Source organism: Mirounga angustirostris, unplaced genomic scaffold (genome assembly GCF_029215605.1).
Source record: "Mirounga angustirostris isolate CCGP_5_RB_7025 unplaced genomic scaffold, mMirAng1.0.hap1 SCAF_12, whole genome shotgun sequence".
NCBI lineage: Eukaryota > Metazoa > Chordata > Mammalia > Carnivora > Phocidae > Mirounga > Mirounga angustirostris.
This window is the reverse complement of record NW_026991720.1, coordinates 79,620,033-79,639,338: the sequence shown is the minus strand read 5'-3', so window position 1 is coordinate 79,639,338 and position 19,306 is coordinate 79,620,033. Positions and strand designations below refer to the sequence as shown.

Below are 19,306 nucleotides of genomic sequence, written 5' to 3'. Positions count from 1 at the left end.
TTGTCTGTGCTCCCTGAAGTCAGAGCCTATGTGGCCATTTGTCAGTTCTACCCTCAGCAGCTCACACAGTGTTTGGAACAGTTTGTGCTAAAGAGATGTTTATTGCATGGGTCCTTAAAATATACTTCTATTTTTTTCCCCTTAAAATCTATTGAAATGAAACAAGCTCTGGCCTTTGAATTGTCAATGCATGCAACACCTGTACCTGCTTTATAGAGGTCCTGGAGGGAATAGTCTGATATGCTAACAAGGCGGTTTAGAGAAAGTCCATGCTGGAACTGAACTTCCAGGTATCATGATAGTGAAAATCAGCTTCAGTCAGAGCAAAATCTCATTCGTGGCAAAAAGCCTGCACTTTGTCAAACAGTGTAATGAGAGAAAACCAGAATGAGATCCTTCAGATATGCTCATTTCCATTTCTTAGTTAGCCAGGGACAAGTATTGAGTTCATGCACTCTTTATAGGCTCTTTCCTGTTTCCTTTCATCTCAGGGCTGACAGTTGGGCTTTCAGAGCTTCTGAGTATATTGATCCGAGGGTGGGAAGAGGAAATGAGAGATGAGAAAATTGGACCAGTGAAATTCTTATCAGTGAACAGGACTTTCTTTCTTTCTTTCTTTTTTAATTTTAAGGATGACAAATGTGGTACATTTTATGATTGAAGAAAACAAAGTTGTTTGGTTTCCTATATACCGTTAAATGCTTTTGTATAATTCTGTAGCCCAAGCATTCCACATCACTTTTTTGTAGGAATAACTGACCACTGGCGACCTGATATAGCCAATCATAAAATAAGAATAATCCATCAACTTTCTTAATTGCAGGCTTCATAAGCTGAAGTGTCTAGGTTGTCTTCCCTATACTCTACCCTGCAATCTAAAGTTCTTCACCTCAATTTAAATGTATATATATATATTTCCTGTATATAAATTATATATATTTGTATATATACACATATCACAACAATTTTAGGCCAATTTTATAGTTGCTTTGGGAAATTCTAAGTGGTATGCCCTAAGAGAGTGTAATTGTACGTAATACTGACGATAATACCAAGCACCATTTATTGAGAGCCTATTATGTGTCAGACATTACGCTTATCACTTTTGGTGTATTACTCTGTGTTTTACAAAAAACCTGGGAGGGGAGGTATTATTATTCTTATTTAGCAGAAGAGGAAGTCGTTTCAGAGAAACCTCACAACTTCTAAGAGGCAGGGCTGAAATCCAAACCCAAGCTCTTTAGGACTTTATTCACTGGCCTCCTCAGCCAAAATTAAAATGTCAGTACCTTGTCATTATTGTTCCTTCTTGCATTGACAGTTCTCAAAAAGATGATGGAAGTGACCTCTAGATGAAACATAGGATGAGAAAGTGACTTCTAGATCTTTGAAATTGTAACCAGCACACCCCAGACTGTTTCAAGCATTATTTATGTTTACAAAACATGCTCTCTTCTAAATTAAATACTGACAATTATTGTCATTCTGACAATTTCCCCTCAGTTTCTCTAGATAAAGGATAGGAAGGTTCTGAATAAAGTGACTGATAATGTCTGTTCTAAAATGACACTATCTCGGGGCGCTTGGGTGGCTCAGATGGTTAGGCGTCTGCCTTCGGCTCAGGTCATGATCCCAGGGTCCTGGGATCGAGCCCCGCATCGGGCTCCCTGCTCAGCAGGGAGCCTGCTTCTCCCTCTCCCTCTGCCTGCCTGTCTGCCTACTTGTGATCTCTCTCTCTGTCAAATAAATAAATAAAATCTTAAAAAAAAAAAAGCTTTAAAATGACACTGTCTCTTTCAACTGAATAATTTTGCATTTCGGTCTGAGACCAATCTGGATGAGAGATCTGGATGCTGTCCTGAGAAGGATGTCATATCAAGCAAACTGTCACAGTATCAAATTTACCATGGTTATGTGTGCAAGGAAACACAACCTTTCTGGCCACTAGAAAGGGTGTGGTGACTAATCCTAGTCCTTACAATATTTAAATATCTATGCCTTTCAAAGCAGAAACAACCTCTTTTGGGTATCAGCTTGTCAGGATTACTAAAGATGTCAAATTTTAATGTTGCAGACAAAAACAAATCCTGTACCATTAATATTCTGGGTGGCATTAAAATTCCCATCATCCATTGCTACAGATGGTGCAAGATTCACCTCCCCAACCAAACAACGCATTTAATATATAATGTAATGAGATGTGCAAAAGAATGCTCTTAGTTATGTATCTAAAAGATACCCTTAGATGACCATGGGATGATGTACCACGTTATGAGCTCTATTAGAAAACAGTTTCCTACTAATGGCACAGAAAGGAGGATGCTCTTATGTTGTTGCCAGTGTGCCAGAGAAGGCCGACTACGGCATCCTATTGCATGGCAATGCCTTTGTGGTGCAGAAGGTATAAAGGCATGGAAATGTTTCAATATCAGGTCTAACTAAGGGAAAAAGACTCGAGAGCTACGGTGTTTAGGATGAGATTCATGCCCAGTGAATCTGGAAGGTCAGTTAATTTTTGTGAAAAATGACTCTAGATTTTATTTTTATTTGTAATAGAAGACCCAGGAGAACTTAAGCCATGGTTATCACATGAGAAGCTAAATGAATTTTAGTGGACAAATTACATATGAAAACCAGTTACATCTATTTTCAGGGTGGTGTTTCCTTATTCATATTTTTCTGTTTTTAATATTTTCTACTTTTCAACGTTCTATGGCACACATATGCCAAACCTGTTTGGTAATGTAATCAGAACAATTTGCTGGTAGCCTAATTCAATAGATACCAACATGTAAAAAGAAGCAGATTACATCTTTGTCAAGTCAAACTGCAGGTGAATGTACACAAATAGGCAAAAAATAAAACTCTAGACATTACAGCATAGCTTGACACTGAAAGAGAACCAACTCTACCTTGCATTCTGGACAACCATGACTTGACTGCATTGATTCCGAGAGCGAGAGTGAAGGATACAACAGGCAAGTCGGAAAGACAGGAAGAAAAAAGTTAGGAACAGAAATAAGGAAGGAAATACGAGAATAATAACGGGAGGAGGTACACCGTGACATATAAATAACATGAGGCAGAAAAGAGACTTAGAGCTACAGTGAAAATAACAGCTCTAAGCCATATAACAGCCAAACGCCTTGGCCACTGTAAACCGTAGGAATAATTTAAGGAAAGGTTTACGAATTGAATAGGGGTAGTTGATTAGCTCCCTCTGGGGCAAATCCCACCCAGCAGGCATGTTTTGTCGGACAAAATATGTAGAGATGGCTTCAGGTGGGAAACCCACTCTTTATTTCACTATAGTTCCCTCCTTCACTGTTACTCACCCCAGAATGACTGACATATTCATGTTATCTGCCTGCCCTTTCGGGTTATTCAAGTATGTAATAGTCTAATGAAACATATCCTGTAATAAATAAAAGATAGGCACTCTCATATAGTACAAAAGGTGATATTCTCCAGGATATTATTAGAGAAGAGAGAAAGTAAAAGACACTGCTTTATTTTCATTCATTCATTAGCAAATGCTAATTTGGGATATACCCTTGGCAGTGATTACCTCTTGTCCCATAATATTAACACGGAAGGTCTAATGACCCAATCAAAGGCAGAATGAAGTTATCAGTTTGTTGTAGTTATACTCCTATTTAAAAAAGGTAGCCAAATTGCAGTTGTAACTACTAAAGATTTAAATGAACATAAAATGAAAACTCCCCTTTCCTGTGCTCTACTGGTGACCCCTATAAATTAAATTCAACAAATTAAAACTAGAATCACAAAACCAGCAATTCTAAATTTCTAAGTAAAATTATTAGGATAAAATTAAAGGCTGTATACTTAATTTGATATAACACCTGGAAATTTGCAGACTATTTTCTGAGTATTATTTGATTTCTTGACAGATAAAACTATTGGCTCTGTTCCCTTGGCTCTGTCAATATTGACAAGAAAAATTAATCTCAAAAGAAATGGTGATCTGCTGGTGGTGACGTAATTAGTCAACAAGCAGCAGACTCAAAGGTAACATATAACTCTAATTTGGATCCTGTTCAAACAAACCAACTATAGTCACGGAATATGCTTTGTATGATTTCAGCGCTTTTAAATTTTTTGTGGTTTGTTTTATGGCCCATGATATAGTTTATCTTGGCAAATGTTTTGGGCGCACTTGAAAAGAATACGCATTCTGCTATTGATGGGAAGAATGTTCTATAAATATCAATTAGGTCTTCAAACCAAATAGGAAATTATTATGAGGCATTTGGGGAAATTAAGGAATGATTTAAACATTTTAAAATTACAGTGGTTATATGTGGTATTACGATTGTTTTAAATGAGTTAACTTTTAGAAATATATAGTAAAATATTTGCAGAAAAAAGATATTGAGTTGAGATCTATTATTTTATTTAAATTCAATTAGCCAACATATAGTACATTATTAGTTTTTGATCTATTTTAAAATAATCTGTATAGAGGGAGTATATGAGGGTAAAAATGAGACATGATTGGCTAGGAAATAATTGTTGAAGCCGAGTAACGAGTATGTGGTGGGTCATTACATTATTCTTTCTACTCATGTGCAACAATTCAAAATTTCCAAGGAAAAAGTAATATTCAAATGTCACTCCTCAAGTTAAATGAAAAATGAATAAAAATAAAACCAGAGCCTTCAAATTACCAGCCCCAAATTCTTTTTATTATACCTCCAGTTGTGATTACTTTTGGTTCCATCATGCTAATTTGGCTACTGTAAGTTATTTAGATAAGGTATAATGATCCGTTGGGTCCAAATCACTGTTCTGAAACCATCCTTGAGTACTGATTTATATACCAGAACATAGCAATTTGCACTTATCATATGAAAATTAAACATCTCCAAAGAGCACTTGCTTTATATGAAGTTTGTATATCACGTGAGATTCAGAGATATTTTTTGTTTATTTACCAAATATTTACCATACTTATTAAATATTTTTTTTAATATTCAACAAACACTTCAAATATTACTCTTATTTTATAATTTTTAAAACAGTGATTTGAAAATACACATATAAATAAGGAGACATCAATAAGTCACTTAATGAACGTGTAACGGGCTAGATAAAGATGTCCTACAAGATAAAACAGTAATTTACGAGTCCTTGAACACTGTTTTTGCAAATGAATTTGGGAAGGTAAAGCTAATGCTCTAAATCTGCCACAAATAATTCCTTAAATGATTTCACAGTCCATCTGATTGGTTATAGTGGTTTCTAGATTCAAAAGACTGACATGTATCGTCAAGACAGGATTTAGTATGATCAAGGCTCCCCAGGAATGCTTCACTGCAAATTTTTATTTCTACCTTCTCTAATAGTTGGAAATAAATAAATATGACATGTAAATAAAACTGAGGAATAGATATTAAACTCTTTAAAAGTGGAAACTAGAAACACTAACACTATTTTTTTTTTTAATCCATGAGATGCGATACTTAGAAGACACTGCTTCTTTACTCACCCTCTCCCAGGAAGAAGGTACACTTTCACAAAGGGGTCTGAGTAACCATTGTTGTCTCGAGGGACAAGGTTTCTTGCTTGGAGAATATGGATTATGAGATTTCCAAGATCATAGTTGATTTGAAGCTTAAAGGGACATCAAAATATTCCATGAATATTTTTTGTTGTTGTTTTAAGAAATCTATAATACATTATTATTCAATAACGCACCAGTACATTTTTTTAGTCTCATAAGGAGCATCAACCTTCACTTCCCTTTTACTTGAAACTGAACAGACTAGTGTATGTCTAATTTAATTGAGAGGTCCCAGGCACATGCTAATTACTAGTAAATGTGCTGTTCATTCTTTCCATGGTTAAAGTTCTGGCCTGTCTAAAATTCATTTAGAAGAAAAATCATGCAGTGAATTGCTAGTTACATTTTTAAACTAAATTTATACTCTTAGAAAAATAGTAATGTTATTAGCGTTCATGAATACAATTACCAGGATTTCGAAAATAAATCAGTTGATGAATTTATTAGAAAATGTCTTGCATTTTACCAAATAATTGCAGTAGGTGGAATCATTATTTAAAGATGGAGCTGTTAGTCTGAAATGTAAGAATATTTAAGAACATGTGGATTTTATCTCTTTCCATATTACATTATATTACCCATAATTTTTTTCTGTGTCTGCTTTTCTAATAGAGTCAGAGTTTACGACAATAAGATCTTGTTCTTTAATTTTAGATTCTGAAGAGGGAAGAAGAGGCCTTGCCTCCTAGATGTTTAATGGCTGTTGCACAATTGTCACTGAATAGGAAAAGATTAACAATTCAAATAAATATTTGCGAAGCCTGCATAATTCAAGATAATGGAGCTAACTAATTTTTCTCCTTCAAAATTTAAATATTCTTATGGCACCATTTTGAATAAGCCTTAATTTTGCCTGATGCTGCTTTTGTTTATCAAATAGCAGAAAGGAAGGGATCTATATTTCAGAAGAAAAAAAATCCATAAATAAAAACACTAACCTATTTTTTATAACATGAAACAGGTATGTTGTGCTCATGTTGAGAACGGGATAATGTAGGGAAGCCAAGCTTTATTTAAAATCTGATAATTAAAATAATTCCTAATTTTAGCACAATTTTCATCTGGTTATATTTTTCTGGCAGAAAAGGAATCTTCCATTCCTTTTTTCAACACAGAAAAGCTCAGTCTGACCATCATGAAAGCAACGTGACATATAAAACAAAGTGCCATGAAGGAAGAGAAAAAAATGGGAAGTTGCAAACTACAGTAACTGTGTACTCTAACGGGGTATCGAAAAATGGAATTATTCTGCAATTAATTTCACTGAGATTTAGAACAGCTTCCGAACTGTTAAGGAGAAATGCTTCCCCATGTAGTCTTTTCTTTGCCAGCCTTTATGTCCACTTTTATCTGGTGAGGCACCAAAACCATTTCTTATTTAAATGAAAACTTGCAGGCTAACCCTAAGAAAGTGCTTCTCACCATTGATCCTGCAGTGCTTTAGAAAACGCTTAGGGTTGCTCAGATGTTACTTCTGAGACAGAATGAAACGTCCCCGGTCACCTTCCACCCTGAGCTACCCCAGGGCTGGTGGATTCATTTATTTGGTTGTCCACATAAAGCTGCATTTGCAAAAAGGTTTTGCTACAAGAAAATAAAGAAATAAGCTAGAAATCACTGTCATGAGAAAATATTAAAAGAGAAAAGAAAACAGCCTAAGAGTTAAGAAAGGATATTATCAGAGTAAATTTCTGCTATAGAATTAAATATTACTGCTCAAGGGAAAGGAAAATGAAAGAAGGAAAAAAAACAACCCCAAGCAAAAAGAAACAAAGCCAACACTGGTCCGGGGGCAAGAAGCTTAAAAAAAAAGGGGGGGTGGAATTAGGAATCAGCAAATCAGCAAATTTAGCATTTTCTTGGCTGCCGGTGAAATCAAGAAAGATCAGGTCTGGCTTTCTTGGAAGGGGGAAGGAGCAGTGAGGCTGCAAGGTGTGCAGCACGGAAGGTTCCAGGCTCTGGGCTGCTGGATCCTCCTCAGTGAGGTGCCCGCATTCTGCACTTCTTCCCATTTCACACTCACACACCGCTTCTGCTTTAACCAGCATGAGCCTAGATCATCACTTCATTGCTTCCTTTGCGTTTGTGTCCTCTCCTTTATAATACTTCCTGGATCCATTGCTGTGTGAAATCTTATTATATATTCCCTTCAGTTAGTCTCTCCCTTATCCCAAAATACTTACTGATCACCCTAGTGTGGTGGTTAACACCCCTCAGCTTGTGTCCAAGGTTTTATTCAGTTTCAACCTATCCGTACAGGAACATTTCACAGCCGCAGAGCTGATCCCTGCCTTTTGTTACTTACTCTCTGGCAGCGGAAACTTCCTGTGAAGCATTTCTTCTGCCAGGAACACAGTCCCCCTTTCTCAGGGCTTATCCTCAAACTGGTTCAAGTCTGTTGTCCTTTGTGAAACCATTCATGAAAACTTCTCTAGACTATGTTGGAGACACAGCTCTAAGACTTACTGTCCTCTTCCCCTTATCTGAACGTGGCTATCTCCCAGTAGTTATCATTTTACATTGTGTTACTTATTTTTATGTGATTTTTAAAATCTATCCTGAATTACTTTTTGGTATCACCTAAAGCACAGTTTTTACAACACTTCTGAATACAACCCACAGTAAGAAATAGTTATGATACAAGACACACACAGAAACACACGTTTATAGAAGTAAAAAAGAGAGTGATTTGTACTACTTTTCTTCTATTTTCCTGATCAAAATCCCCTAAGTTGATTTTATGAATTACAAACTGGTTATGACCGCTGGGATGAAAAGCACTACTCTAGAAGAAATGTTCAGCGATTATACAACAGTTGTTGGTAGGAGGAAGAAAAGAGGATAGCACCGGACTCATGAAACTCTTCAAGGGGAAACTTCACATTTCCAGAAGAATCTGTCATGTTTGAAACACATTCAACAAGTATAAACTGAGACGTAAAACGTACTGATATTGCTACGGCATCAGACACATATCAAATTATAGAACTGCATACATATAATCAGGTTTTATGAACTATGTACTAAAATGCTATTCTATAAAATTGTATTTTTTCCTTCACAGGTCTGTATGTGTAATATACAACATATATAAAACAGGAAAGGTCCTAACAGTGTTTACAATTTCAACAGACCAGGGTTGGGGGAACAAAACAGCCAACGAAGATGGTACAATGCTGATTTTTCCAAAACTTCCATACCTGAATTTCCCCCGTAATCGGATGAGAGACAACCTTTGTTGCATCAGTAGGCTGCAATATTAAAAACATATATTGTATTAATGGATAAGCCCTTCATAAAATTTACCATGTCAACTTCCTTCTGGAATTTTTATTTGGTCAGAGCATACTGCCTGGAAAATGCACTTCCTTCTCAATATGTGATTTAATTTTATAGATACATAAATCTTTTTTTCATTTTGCTCAGCCTGTTTTGAAGCTACAATTTTATACCTGTAGGAATGCATTTTCAATTACTTAATGAAATGAGCATTTTGGTTTAAAGTACTCAATTTAAGTATTTACAGGTTTCAAAGATCTATACAGAAATGAAAAAGACATTGTTTTTAGATGATGACTGCCTAGGAGCACAAAGGTTAGAGAAGTCCATCCTTGTTCTCCTTCGATGGGTGCTCAACCCCTCCCTGCTCCCTCTAGGGAGGCAAGGCCAATATTATGCACATGTGGACAGACAGGGCCTTATTTTGGGGGTGGCAGGCTGGCCTCCATTTTCGTAAATATCTCCCAGTGTGGGTGCCCCATTACCTGAAACACTATTACAGATCTGGAGTCAGGGATATCATCTCTCCATTTGTACAAATACGGCATTGAAATGTAACAAGTCAGCAATCAGTCATTTTTTTCAGCATTAGGAGCCAGTTTACCAGATCACATTCCTGAATATTCTTAAGGCTTTACCGACATAAGCAACTTATTAAGGAAGTGAGAACTTACATAGAATAGGATAGAACTTTAATTAAGGAATGTGAAATATTAAGAAGTGATTGTCTGAAAAAGATCAATATCTGTTGGACACCGAGCAAACCATGAGCTCCGGGGAGTTCCCTTTCAAGATTAGAGCCAACTACTTTCCTTTCAATGATGTCCTACCTTTGTGAGGTGTTTTTTAATGATTGCGGTGATACAAAATATACTTCAAGAAACTCAGTGAGCTGAGTAAAAAACAGGAAATCACTTAGTGTGCAGTCTGATTTCATGGTCTGAGTAGCTGTGCAATGTCCATCAGCTGCACATATCACAATGAAATGTAATCTAGTTATTAACAATGAAACAAATACATTACTTTTTAAATTTAAATTCAATTAGCCGACTTACAGTTCATTTTATATGTATTGTTTTTTCAATGGCTACCCAGATGTTAGGATTTAAATACTAATTAATTATTTAATAAATAAAACTGTTCTAGGTATATGTTTGGGCATAAGAGAGCCATGGAAAAAAATTACTCAGACATTCAGGGTGCTATGACAAGCAAAGTTTGGGAAACCAATGACCTATTTCATAAGACATGATTAAAGTACTTTAATTGAATCATTTATTCATACCATGACTTGAAAGAAATCATTCAAACTTTAAAGATAAAATGAAGAAGGTTTGTTTTGAATTTCAGAGGCAAACAGCTTGAGGTGGTAAAATAAAAATTTTGAAGATAAAAATTCGTATTGAATTAGTTTTAAACAAAATAATTTAAAATAGTCATATACATAGCTTATATAAACATGTATTTAAATAATTCTGATTCATATTTTACCTTTGTCTACTCAGAAGAAACCATTTTGAGTATTAACAGATTAATAATTACTTATGAATAATCATTTAGAATGTTTACTAGATGGTGTTCTAAGTATCCAAATGTATAATTATGCTAACTGTATTTAAATATTTTAGTTTTAATACATTCCGTTACCTTAATGTTTTATAACTTCATACCGAGTCTCACACCTAATGAAAACACAATGAAGTTAAAACCATAATTCTATAAATTATCTAAAGAACATATGACATTTGTGGACATAGTACCTGACTCAGGGATATGTAAGTTTCAGACCATCACTCAATATTTCCGTAATTTCTCAATATAAATTCTTTAACATTGTAGGATTTGGAGAATAAATGAAAACAATGTATTGTGTTTTATGAATACTACACGTTGATGGGTCAGGAAATATCATTAAACTTATTTATCTATTCACTCATTCATTCATTCATTCATTCAGAAAAAAATGTTTTAAGAAACTATACCAGCTAAATGTTAGAGATAAATGCCCCAAAAGATGAACAGGTAACAGTCTCTTCCTTCAAGAGTGTTAGCATCTAGTGACTATATGTTTTAATTAAAAATGTACGTGTAACATTATATACATATACATCCCAAAAGTGATTAGATTTGATTATTGTTATTACTAGTAAGAGTTAAGTAATCTCTATATCATCACTGAAGAGTAGAATATGAGACCATAGGTAATTTTAAATATTCTAGTAGTTACATTAAAAATATAAGAATCAGCCAGTGAAATTAATTTTTAATAATGTTTTATATAACACAATTTACTCAAACTATTATAATTATACCATGAAATCAATATCAAAATTGTAACCAGATAATTTATATTTTTTCATATTAAGTCTTGATAACTTTGCATTAATTCACATTTACAGTATATCTCAATTCAGACTAGCCACACTTCAAGGGCTCAATTGTCACATGTGGCTATCATTATGGACAATACAGTTCTATAAATTTTTTTTCCAGCAAAAATATAGTAAAACCACATAGGCCACATTCTTGGCATGGAAAAAAATTACTGCATATCATAAAACATGTCAATATAATTTCCTTGATGTTTGTCCTACTATACTTATTTTCATCTTCTAATCATTGCCAAAACTTTGCCACAACAAAAAACAAATTTGGCACCTCTGTAATATTATAGAGACTCACAAGTGCCAATGATGTTTTAATTCACAATATTTATTTATTTGTTACTATGCTGTGTAAGCCCCTCTACTATGTGCTTAAGAAGCACAGAGAAAGTAAGAAAGGGGTTTTGGTTCTTAAGGAGATTGCAGCCTAACTGGGAGGATAAAATAAGGAAACTAGTAGCTACAATCAAGGTACAAATTGTTGGGGCACCTGGGTGGTTAAGCATCTGCCTTTGGCTCAGGTCATGATCCTGGGGCCCTAGGATCGAGCCCAGCATTGGGCTCCCTGCTCAGCAGGAAGCCTGCTTCTCCCTGTCCCGCTCCCCCTGCTTGTGTTCCCTCTCTCACTGTGTCTCTCTCTGTGTCAAATAAATAAATAAAAATCTTTAAAAAAAAAAAAGATACAGACTGTCTTAAGAGATACATAAAGCATGGGGCACTTCAGAGGGAGGAGAAAAGGAAAAAGGATACCTTCTGATTTTAAGGCAGGAATGGGCTATGGAAAGATTTCATGGACAAAGCCTTCCTATTATTCTTACTTCATTTTTGCTTACAGCTTATCACTGGCTCTTCATTTCCTGCAGACTGCAGTGTAAAAGCCAGGCATGGCACATAATATTCTCCAATTTACAACCGTCTAGGCTTTTCCTTTATTTCTTATCCCTGTATTTTTTTGTACACTTACATTCTAGGCAGGCAATTTCTGTTTCTGAGATTTTTTTTCATGTTGCACTCTCTGCTTGGAATGTTGGTCCCTTTATCCCCTTTACCAAATCAGTTCATTAGCTAACACCAGCTTTCTTAACCTCACTCTTCATGCCCTCACTGTAGTTCTTAATGACATCCAACATTATATACCTTCAATGAATTTGTTTACATATCATTGTATTTTAGATCAGTACCTTTTAAACTTCAAGGGGCAGCACACACACTTGGAGAACTTTTTAAAACCCTGGTTGCTTGGTCTTATCCCCATAGTTTCTAATTCAGAAGGTATAAAGTGGGATCAGGAATTTGCATTTTTAGCATGTTTCTAGATAATACTGATGCTGTTACTGGGAATCACACTTTAGGAACTACTGGTCTACCTAGTCTGCAGGGAAGGGATTTTATCCATCTTTGTATCTTGTACAAAGTGTGACCCCTGACACTGAGGTGCCATTCAAAAATGTCTGTGGAAAGTAGGAATGAGTTGGAAACCCTAATATATAGAGTACTTATTAGCAAGGCTATTGTAAAGATTGAACGTTATACTTACTGTAATAATTTCCCAAGGAAAACCACTGACCAAGCCCTTTTAGACTGAGCAGGATAGGGTCATAGGCAGAGGTGAGGCAGTCAACTTTCTAGGGAGCAGGGATACTTTTTAAACAGGGTAGTGACCCAATCAGATCACTGTTACAGATCAGACAGTTGGAAGGTAGTTTAAGAGGAAGGAAGAGAGAATGGTGAATGGAGTTAGCAGTAGTGAGTATAATAATGTTGGGGAAAAAAATAATGCTTTGCTAAAGAAAATTGGTGAGTTCAGAGAAGACAGAAAATCACTACAGCCTTATTAGAAAATTAGAATTCTCAGGATCAAGATTCAGTGACTGATCAGACACTGTGAATGGAGAAAAAAGAGAAGCAATGGTGGTCTTAAATTTGTACTTAATTTTCTGGAAGGATGGTGATGTCAGTTGTTGAAATAAAAAATATATTAGGATGAGAAACTTATTATAATGTGCTTGGTTTGGAAACTTTGCTAGCAGAGTTTGTTATGTCTTGAGGCCTTCTACCTGGAAACATTAAGAAAGGAATGAGAAATATCAGTCTCAGGAGACAGAGAGCCTCCATGAGGTAATTCTTGAAAACTAACACACAATTGCTTGTGGTAAATATGGGAAATTATAGTTGTGTTAAAATTTGTTTTGAAATTGAATCTAACTATTCTTGAAATTATTCTTTGAGAAGCCCTGCTATATTTAATTTGGGACAAGTCATCAAAAGATACAATGATTAAGATCATCTTACCTTTGTTGTTTGTTTCTGAATAAAAGGGATTTGGGGGACACCTGGAGATACCTGCTGTTTTTATACTTCGTAAAAAAAACTTTGTTTTCTGAAGTCCAGTCAGTTTACCCAAGCATGGCCTGTCCCTCCCATATATCTTACTATGTAAAGAGAAATCTTTATTCTTGTTTAAACAAAAGAATACTTTTTCCAATATATTTACTGACTATAATGAGAATTTCTTTATTAAGAATCAAATCTATGAAGAAAAAGCTGCAAAATGTCTACATTTCATCTGCTTTTATAAGGTTAAAAAACTAATTCTATGTTTTCTTTTAATAGCCCAGTAGCTTGGAAATAATAGTGTTAGAAACATTTATTTCAAATGAAGACTTCCAACAAGGGAACATTTATTAGCATAGAATTAGGGATAAAATTCAAAATGGCAATTTTATATTACCGGTTTTCCTTCTTTCTTTTTTTTTTTCTTTTTTTAAAAAGGCTTATCTATTTATTTGAGAGAGAGAGATCATGGGGGGGGGGGGCAGAGACAGAATCTCAGGCAGACTCCCGTGGAGTACAGAGCCCAATGCGGGGCTCCATCTCATGACCCAGAGTTCATAACCTGAGCTAAAATCAAGAGCTGGACACTTAAATGACTGAGCCACCCAGGCACCCCAATTAGTATGGAATTAGGGATAAAATTCAAAGTAGCAATTCTATATTACAGGTTTTCCTCATTGTCCTAAATCCTCTTTATCTCTGCATCCTTTATACCTTTTATTTAAATGATCAAATCCAATGTAATGTATATCTTGCATTTCCAAAAAGATGCAAAGCTAATGTTCCATACATAAAGAGGCTCAGATTTATGCAACAACTACAGAGAAAAAGAATCAGGAATTACAAAGCATTAGACACATTGTTCAAGTGTCTCATAATAATAATTTGCTAAAATATTTTAAGAAATGTAGAAATATATCATCTTTATAACATCTTGATTAGTTATATGTTAAGAAATGGAATTTTTTTTTGTTTCAATAAAATGAGAAATCACAAGAAAAACACCTTAGAAAATGATACTGGATTTCCTTTGTCCTTGTCTGAATAAGGAGCAGGAGAAAATAAGTAACTCAGAGGTCACTTCTCACCTTGCTGCTGCTGTGTTTCTTTTTGCTCACGGAGGGGGACCCTGGTTGCCCCGGGCTGGGAACGGAACTGGATCCCGCTGATGTAGGACCTGAATGAACGTGAGATCCTTTCTCCACAACGGACGACACAATCAGTGGAGACTGTTGCAACGAAACCTTCTGGAGCTCTGCTGCCAACTGCTTAGGGTCAACCCCTGGGGATTTCGCTTTATCCACTACAACAAAATGAAGTGACTATGTATTTCTCAGTTTCATAGGTACTTAATACCATGGAGCTTATGCGAGTTCTAGATGACAAGGTAATTTTACATGCACAGCTGTATGAAAAGTTCTGCAGGCCTGGGTCTGTTCTATAGTGCAGTAACCCAGACTCTTAGAATGCTGGCTGCAGCAGAGAAAATGTTCAGTAAATATTTGTTAAACAAATAAGTGATGTTTCTCATGTAATAATCGATCTATATTTATAAGACTCTGGTTGTTAGCTCAGAAAGAGTTAAGTCTGTTTCATCACGTCCTTATGAAATTACATGTTGATTTTTTTCTTCATAAGAAAAAGGCAATCAAAAGATTCAAGAATGAGTGTTCTATAGTCTGGTTATGCTAAAGAGAATCAAGTATTATCTAAAAATTCCATAAAACCCCAAGTAAATGGCTCCATGGATTACTCTGGTGGGATGAATTTATTTTTAAAGAATTAAAAATGTAAACTCACACAGCAAGAATTCTGTATGAATTTCTTTCACGGGTCTAACATGCAAGTATGTGTTTCCCTAGAATGCTAAAATGTATCTGTATTGCTTTTGATTTTGTTTATGATTACATAAATAAATAAATAACATCTATTAGTCTATAACTGCATCTTGCCCATACAGTATCAATGATTGTCTATATATCTTCACCTACAGCTTCATGTGCCCCTATAACTACCTTTCAGTTACGTCTTCACCTTAACCCACAGTGGAAAACAGATGACTTTCACCTACCGGCTTTTGGTGGCTCGTGAAGTTCCAGGTGCTGGGGATTTTCAGAGTCTGAGAGCATATTGAGGTCCCTAAAAATTAAAACAAAGAAATTAAGAAAGAAATTGAGGAAACCAGAGACAAAAGGCCCTTTTTTTCAACTACCTTGATTTTTTTTTTCAGTAGGTAAATGAGAAGTGGTTAATGATATAAAGCAATTTCCAAGCATGCTCATCCTTCTAACCAAATATATATTTGCAATGCTGTTAAAAGTCAGCTGATAAAAATGATTATTTAAGGTGAAATCTTTATGGATTAAATGTAAGTTCATTTTGAAATACTATACACAGACATGAAATCTAAATGGGTTTAGGCTTTCATTTAAATGAAGCATGTTTCAGTAAAAGCATGAAAGGGGAGAACTACTGACATAATCAGACACAAAATTAGCTGAATTCTTTCTATGCTTTCGACTTTGATTCCGAGCACAAGAAATCTGTAAAACTTGTATTCACTTTATTTTCTAATTACTGAAAATCTTGCTGACTGGCAAAGGTTCCACCTTAACAATTTTAAATTAAAAGAGTCATGAATAGCCAAAAAATGGAAACAAAAAGATGGGGAAAAACTCACAGTCTTACACATATTTCTGCTTCCCCACTTTGCTGACTAATGATACTCTGCACTTCTTCATACGTTTTAGAAGTTAAAGGAATTCCATTCCATTCCAATACTTGCATCCCTAAAGAGACAAATTCAAGTATAAAATTAAAAATGTGTTGTATTTCTAGTCGGGGTCCATAAGGCATAGAAGACATTTAAAAACCAACTCAGCACACCAATTCAGAGAGCATCAGTTCAACGTTCTCTGGAACATTAATGCCACATGTAGTTTGATTTCATCACTCACCTGAACACATCAAATGTGTCTACTACAACATGCAAAATGTTGCTTTTGAAAACTTATTAAATATTACCAAACACATGCATTTTGTTCACACTACTTTAGTAAAGAAAACATTATTGAACATATATTGCTTAGGCCAATTTTGTGTAGGAAAAAAAAGCACCAATATAATTTTCCTATGGGGAACAAGCATCTAGAAGAGTATAAACTTCCATATTCCATAATGGAATGGGAGAGGTGAAAAAAAGTCATTAGTAGCTTGTTGTGAAGCTCCCCTTAAGAAGCTGTTAATTGCTTCAACTTTGCTCAGATAAGACAGATTTCCACGTGGTATTTTTTTCTTTTTCTTCACTGCATGCAAGACATCCCTGAGTAGAATCAGCAGGCATGTTACAGAGAGGACAGTTTCATGGGGGTGTGTCTGTGTGTGTGTGTGTGTGTGTGTGTGGTGGTCCATGTGGTAGGACAAGGCCCTGGGCTTAGAAGGGCCCATGCTTGGTTTAACACATCACTGGCGCCATTTTGAAATTCTTAATAATGTTTCAACAAAGAACTCTATATCTTCTTTTTGCGTTGGATAGCGTCAATTATGTTCCTGGATTAATTAGAGGGCATTTCATGTTTCCTCTCTGTCTAGAAAGATAATTTTCAATAAAAAAATGTAGTAACAGTGTTTCAACATTTTAAATTTTGTTTCTTTGGTCCATTTTATATGAGCTGTCAAAATAATTTAGGAGTACATATTTGGCATGAATCATATGGTCCTAATATGCCACTATGTGAATGGATAGAAATTAGATGAAACTATCCAAGTTATAGTGCCCAAATATTTGTGAAAGCTACCAGCTTTACCTAATAAAAATCTGTGTGCCATAATTAGGCTATAATTGAAATAAAAAGAAATACTTGAACAATTAGCTTTTCAACGAGCTTCACAGATGCCTATGTGAAATTCCCTATTGCAAACCATTGGCTTCAGTGGAAAACTTTAAACATGGCATAATTGAATCTTCAAAAGTTTTAATGATTTTGATATACACTGGAAAGCATATTACCAGTTGCAAACAAGTAAGGGAAATTCTTTTTACTACAGTGAAATGGCAAAAGAAGTTCATAAAAATGTCCACAATAACACAAACAAAAATGGCTTTTCTAGAACTTACTCCAACAAAACTTTATCTTCAGATGGGCCTTAAGTTTAATTCAACAATCCCAGGCTGTTGTACGTACAAAATGAGAAAATTACATAAGAGACAATGATGATACCACTAAAGAAAAATTTAGCACTACAAAAGGAAAAGCACACTGAAAAACATACTTTTTAAAAAAAGTCAGCATAAATAGTACATTTATGTAAAGATGATTTTGAATTGAAACAAATTATAGTGTTATAATTGCATTGTCACTTTTCAGCAAGAGCATATTTTATGAAAATAAATAGCTGCATAATCTTCATGCTGCTTCTCTTGGATTAACTTGTTTATTTTTCACCTCTCAAAATAAAAGGGCAAATTTACAAGACATAATTACCAATGAAATTAAAAAATGCTTCCAGTATTACAAAGGGAAAACTATTTAGAATTGTTAATAAAATTGCTGAAAAAAACAACAGATAACTAGAAGCTTGCGTAGAAATAAACCTGAGGTCATAAACTACACAATCTGTTCTGTTCCATGATACACAGACTGAACTTCTTTTCTCTTCATTCAGTTTTCCACCAGAGTTTGTGCAGGACTGTGGTTCAAAAGATTTTGCCAGTACTTGGTTCCAGTGGTGAGTATCAGATGCTACAGGGAATGTGATGACTTGCACATCATCCTTTAATAATACCTTTCCTATCTGTCACCTCTTCAAATCCCTACAAATCCTACAAGAACCATACTAAAATAACCAAGTGAATATAACCAATCACTCCTTACTAATTCATGACAAGGTTTTAATAATTGTGAGAATTAAGTATGATATGATTTCAAATACAATATTCTTGAAAAAAGTTAGTTCAAAATCCTTTAAACTATTTTAAAATGCAGTAAAAATTTGTTGAACATGATCATGCTACATTGAGGATCACTATGATAAATGTGATAAAGTACACTAAAATAAAGTAATATTTTATCATTTAATTGACTTGAATGGAAGCAGAGTCAATCCGAAGATAACCCTGTACACTTTGTTTTAGAAATAATTCCTGGAAGGCAGCGTACACATGAATGGTTATATCAATTATTTAGTATTATGAGCAAACATTTACATTTTCTTTATATTTAAATTATATCAACATGTATATTAATGAATTGTTCAACTTTGAGAGTGGACAGATGATGTTTCAATTATATTCCTAGAAAGTACCTACACTAATAGCTTTTAATAGGAAAACTAAGATCATCTGAATTTTTCTTGAATGTGCAACAACCAATGACAGGATTTGCTGCTCAGAATCTTATATTTTAACATGTTATTTAAAACAAAAAAGATAATCAGGTAATGTTTGAATAAAAAAATAACTTTTATAACTTCTAGGATTACTTAACTTATATCTCCTAAAACTAGTAAATGCTATTCTTTATAATGCACAACTTCATGTATGTTATTTCTTTGTCTATATTTATTATTTACCATTACATCACAAACATCTTATGGATTACATTTGAGTTAACAGTTGAAATCTTATAGGCATATCCAAAAGTATATAACACAAATGCTCATGACTGTTTTTTTTTTTATTCCACAACTATTTTTTCAGCACCTAGTAAGTGGCAGGCTCTACACA

At 34.7% G+C, this 19,306-nt stretch overlaps 1 protein-coding gene across 3 annotated transcripts in view; it reads right to left on the bottom strand.

The window, feature by feature from the left end:
* The window catches only part of PCLO (piccolo presynaptic cytomatrix protein), a 398,901-nt gene that overhangs the window by 71,455 nt on the left and 308,140 nt on the right, over window positions 1-19,306 (bottom strand). The window contains exons 11-16 of one of the 3 annotated variants that reach the window (XR_010406551.1): window positions 16,262-16,370; window positions 15,653-15,720; window positions 14,670-14,884; window positions 10,511-10,545; window positions 8,785-8,835; window positions 5,562-5,634 (exon numbers count right to left, since the gene is read on the bottom strand). Coding sequence is in view for 2 of the 3 variants with exons in the window: in XM_045864796.3 (XP_045720752.2) it covers window positions 5,510-5,634; window positions 8,785-8,835; window positions 14,670-14,884; window positions 15,653-15,720; window positions 16,262-16,370 (568 nt within the window). In the remaining variant the exon portion in view is untranslated. Of the gene's footprint in view, window positions 1-5,509; window positions 5,635-8,784; window positions 8,836-10,510; window positions 10,546-14,669; window positions 14,885-15,652; window positions 15,721-16,261; window positions 16,371-19,306 lie in introns of those variants that run through there. The other 2 variants (XM_045864796.3, XM_064575346.1) reach the window with 2 other exon arrangements.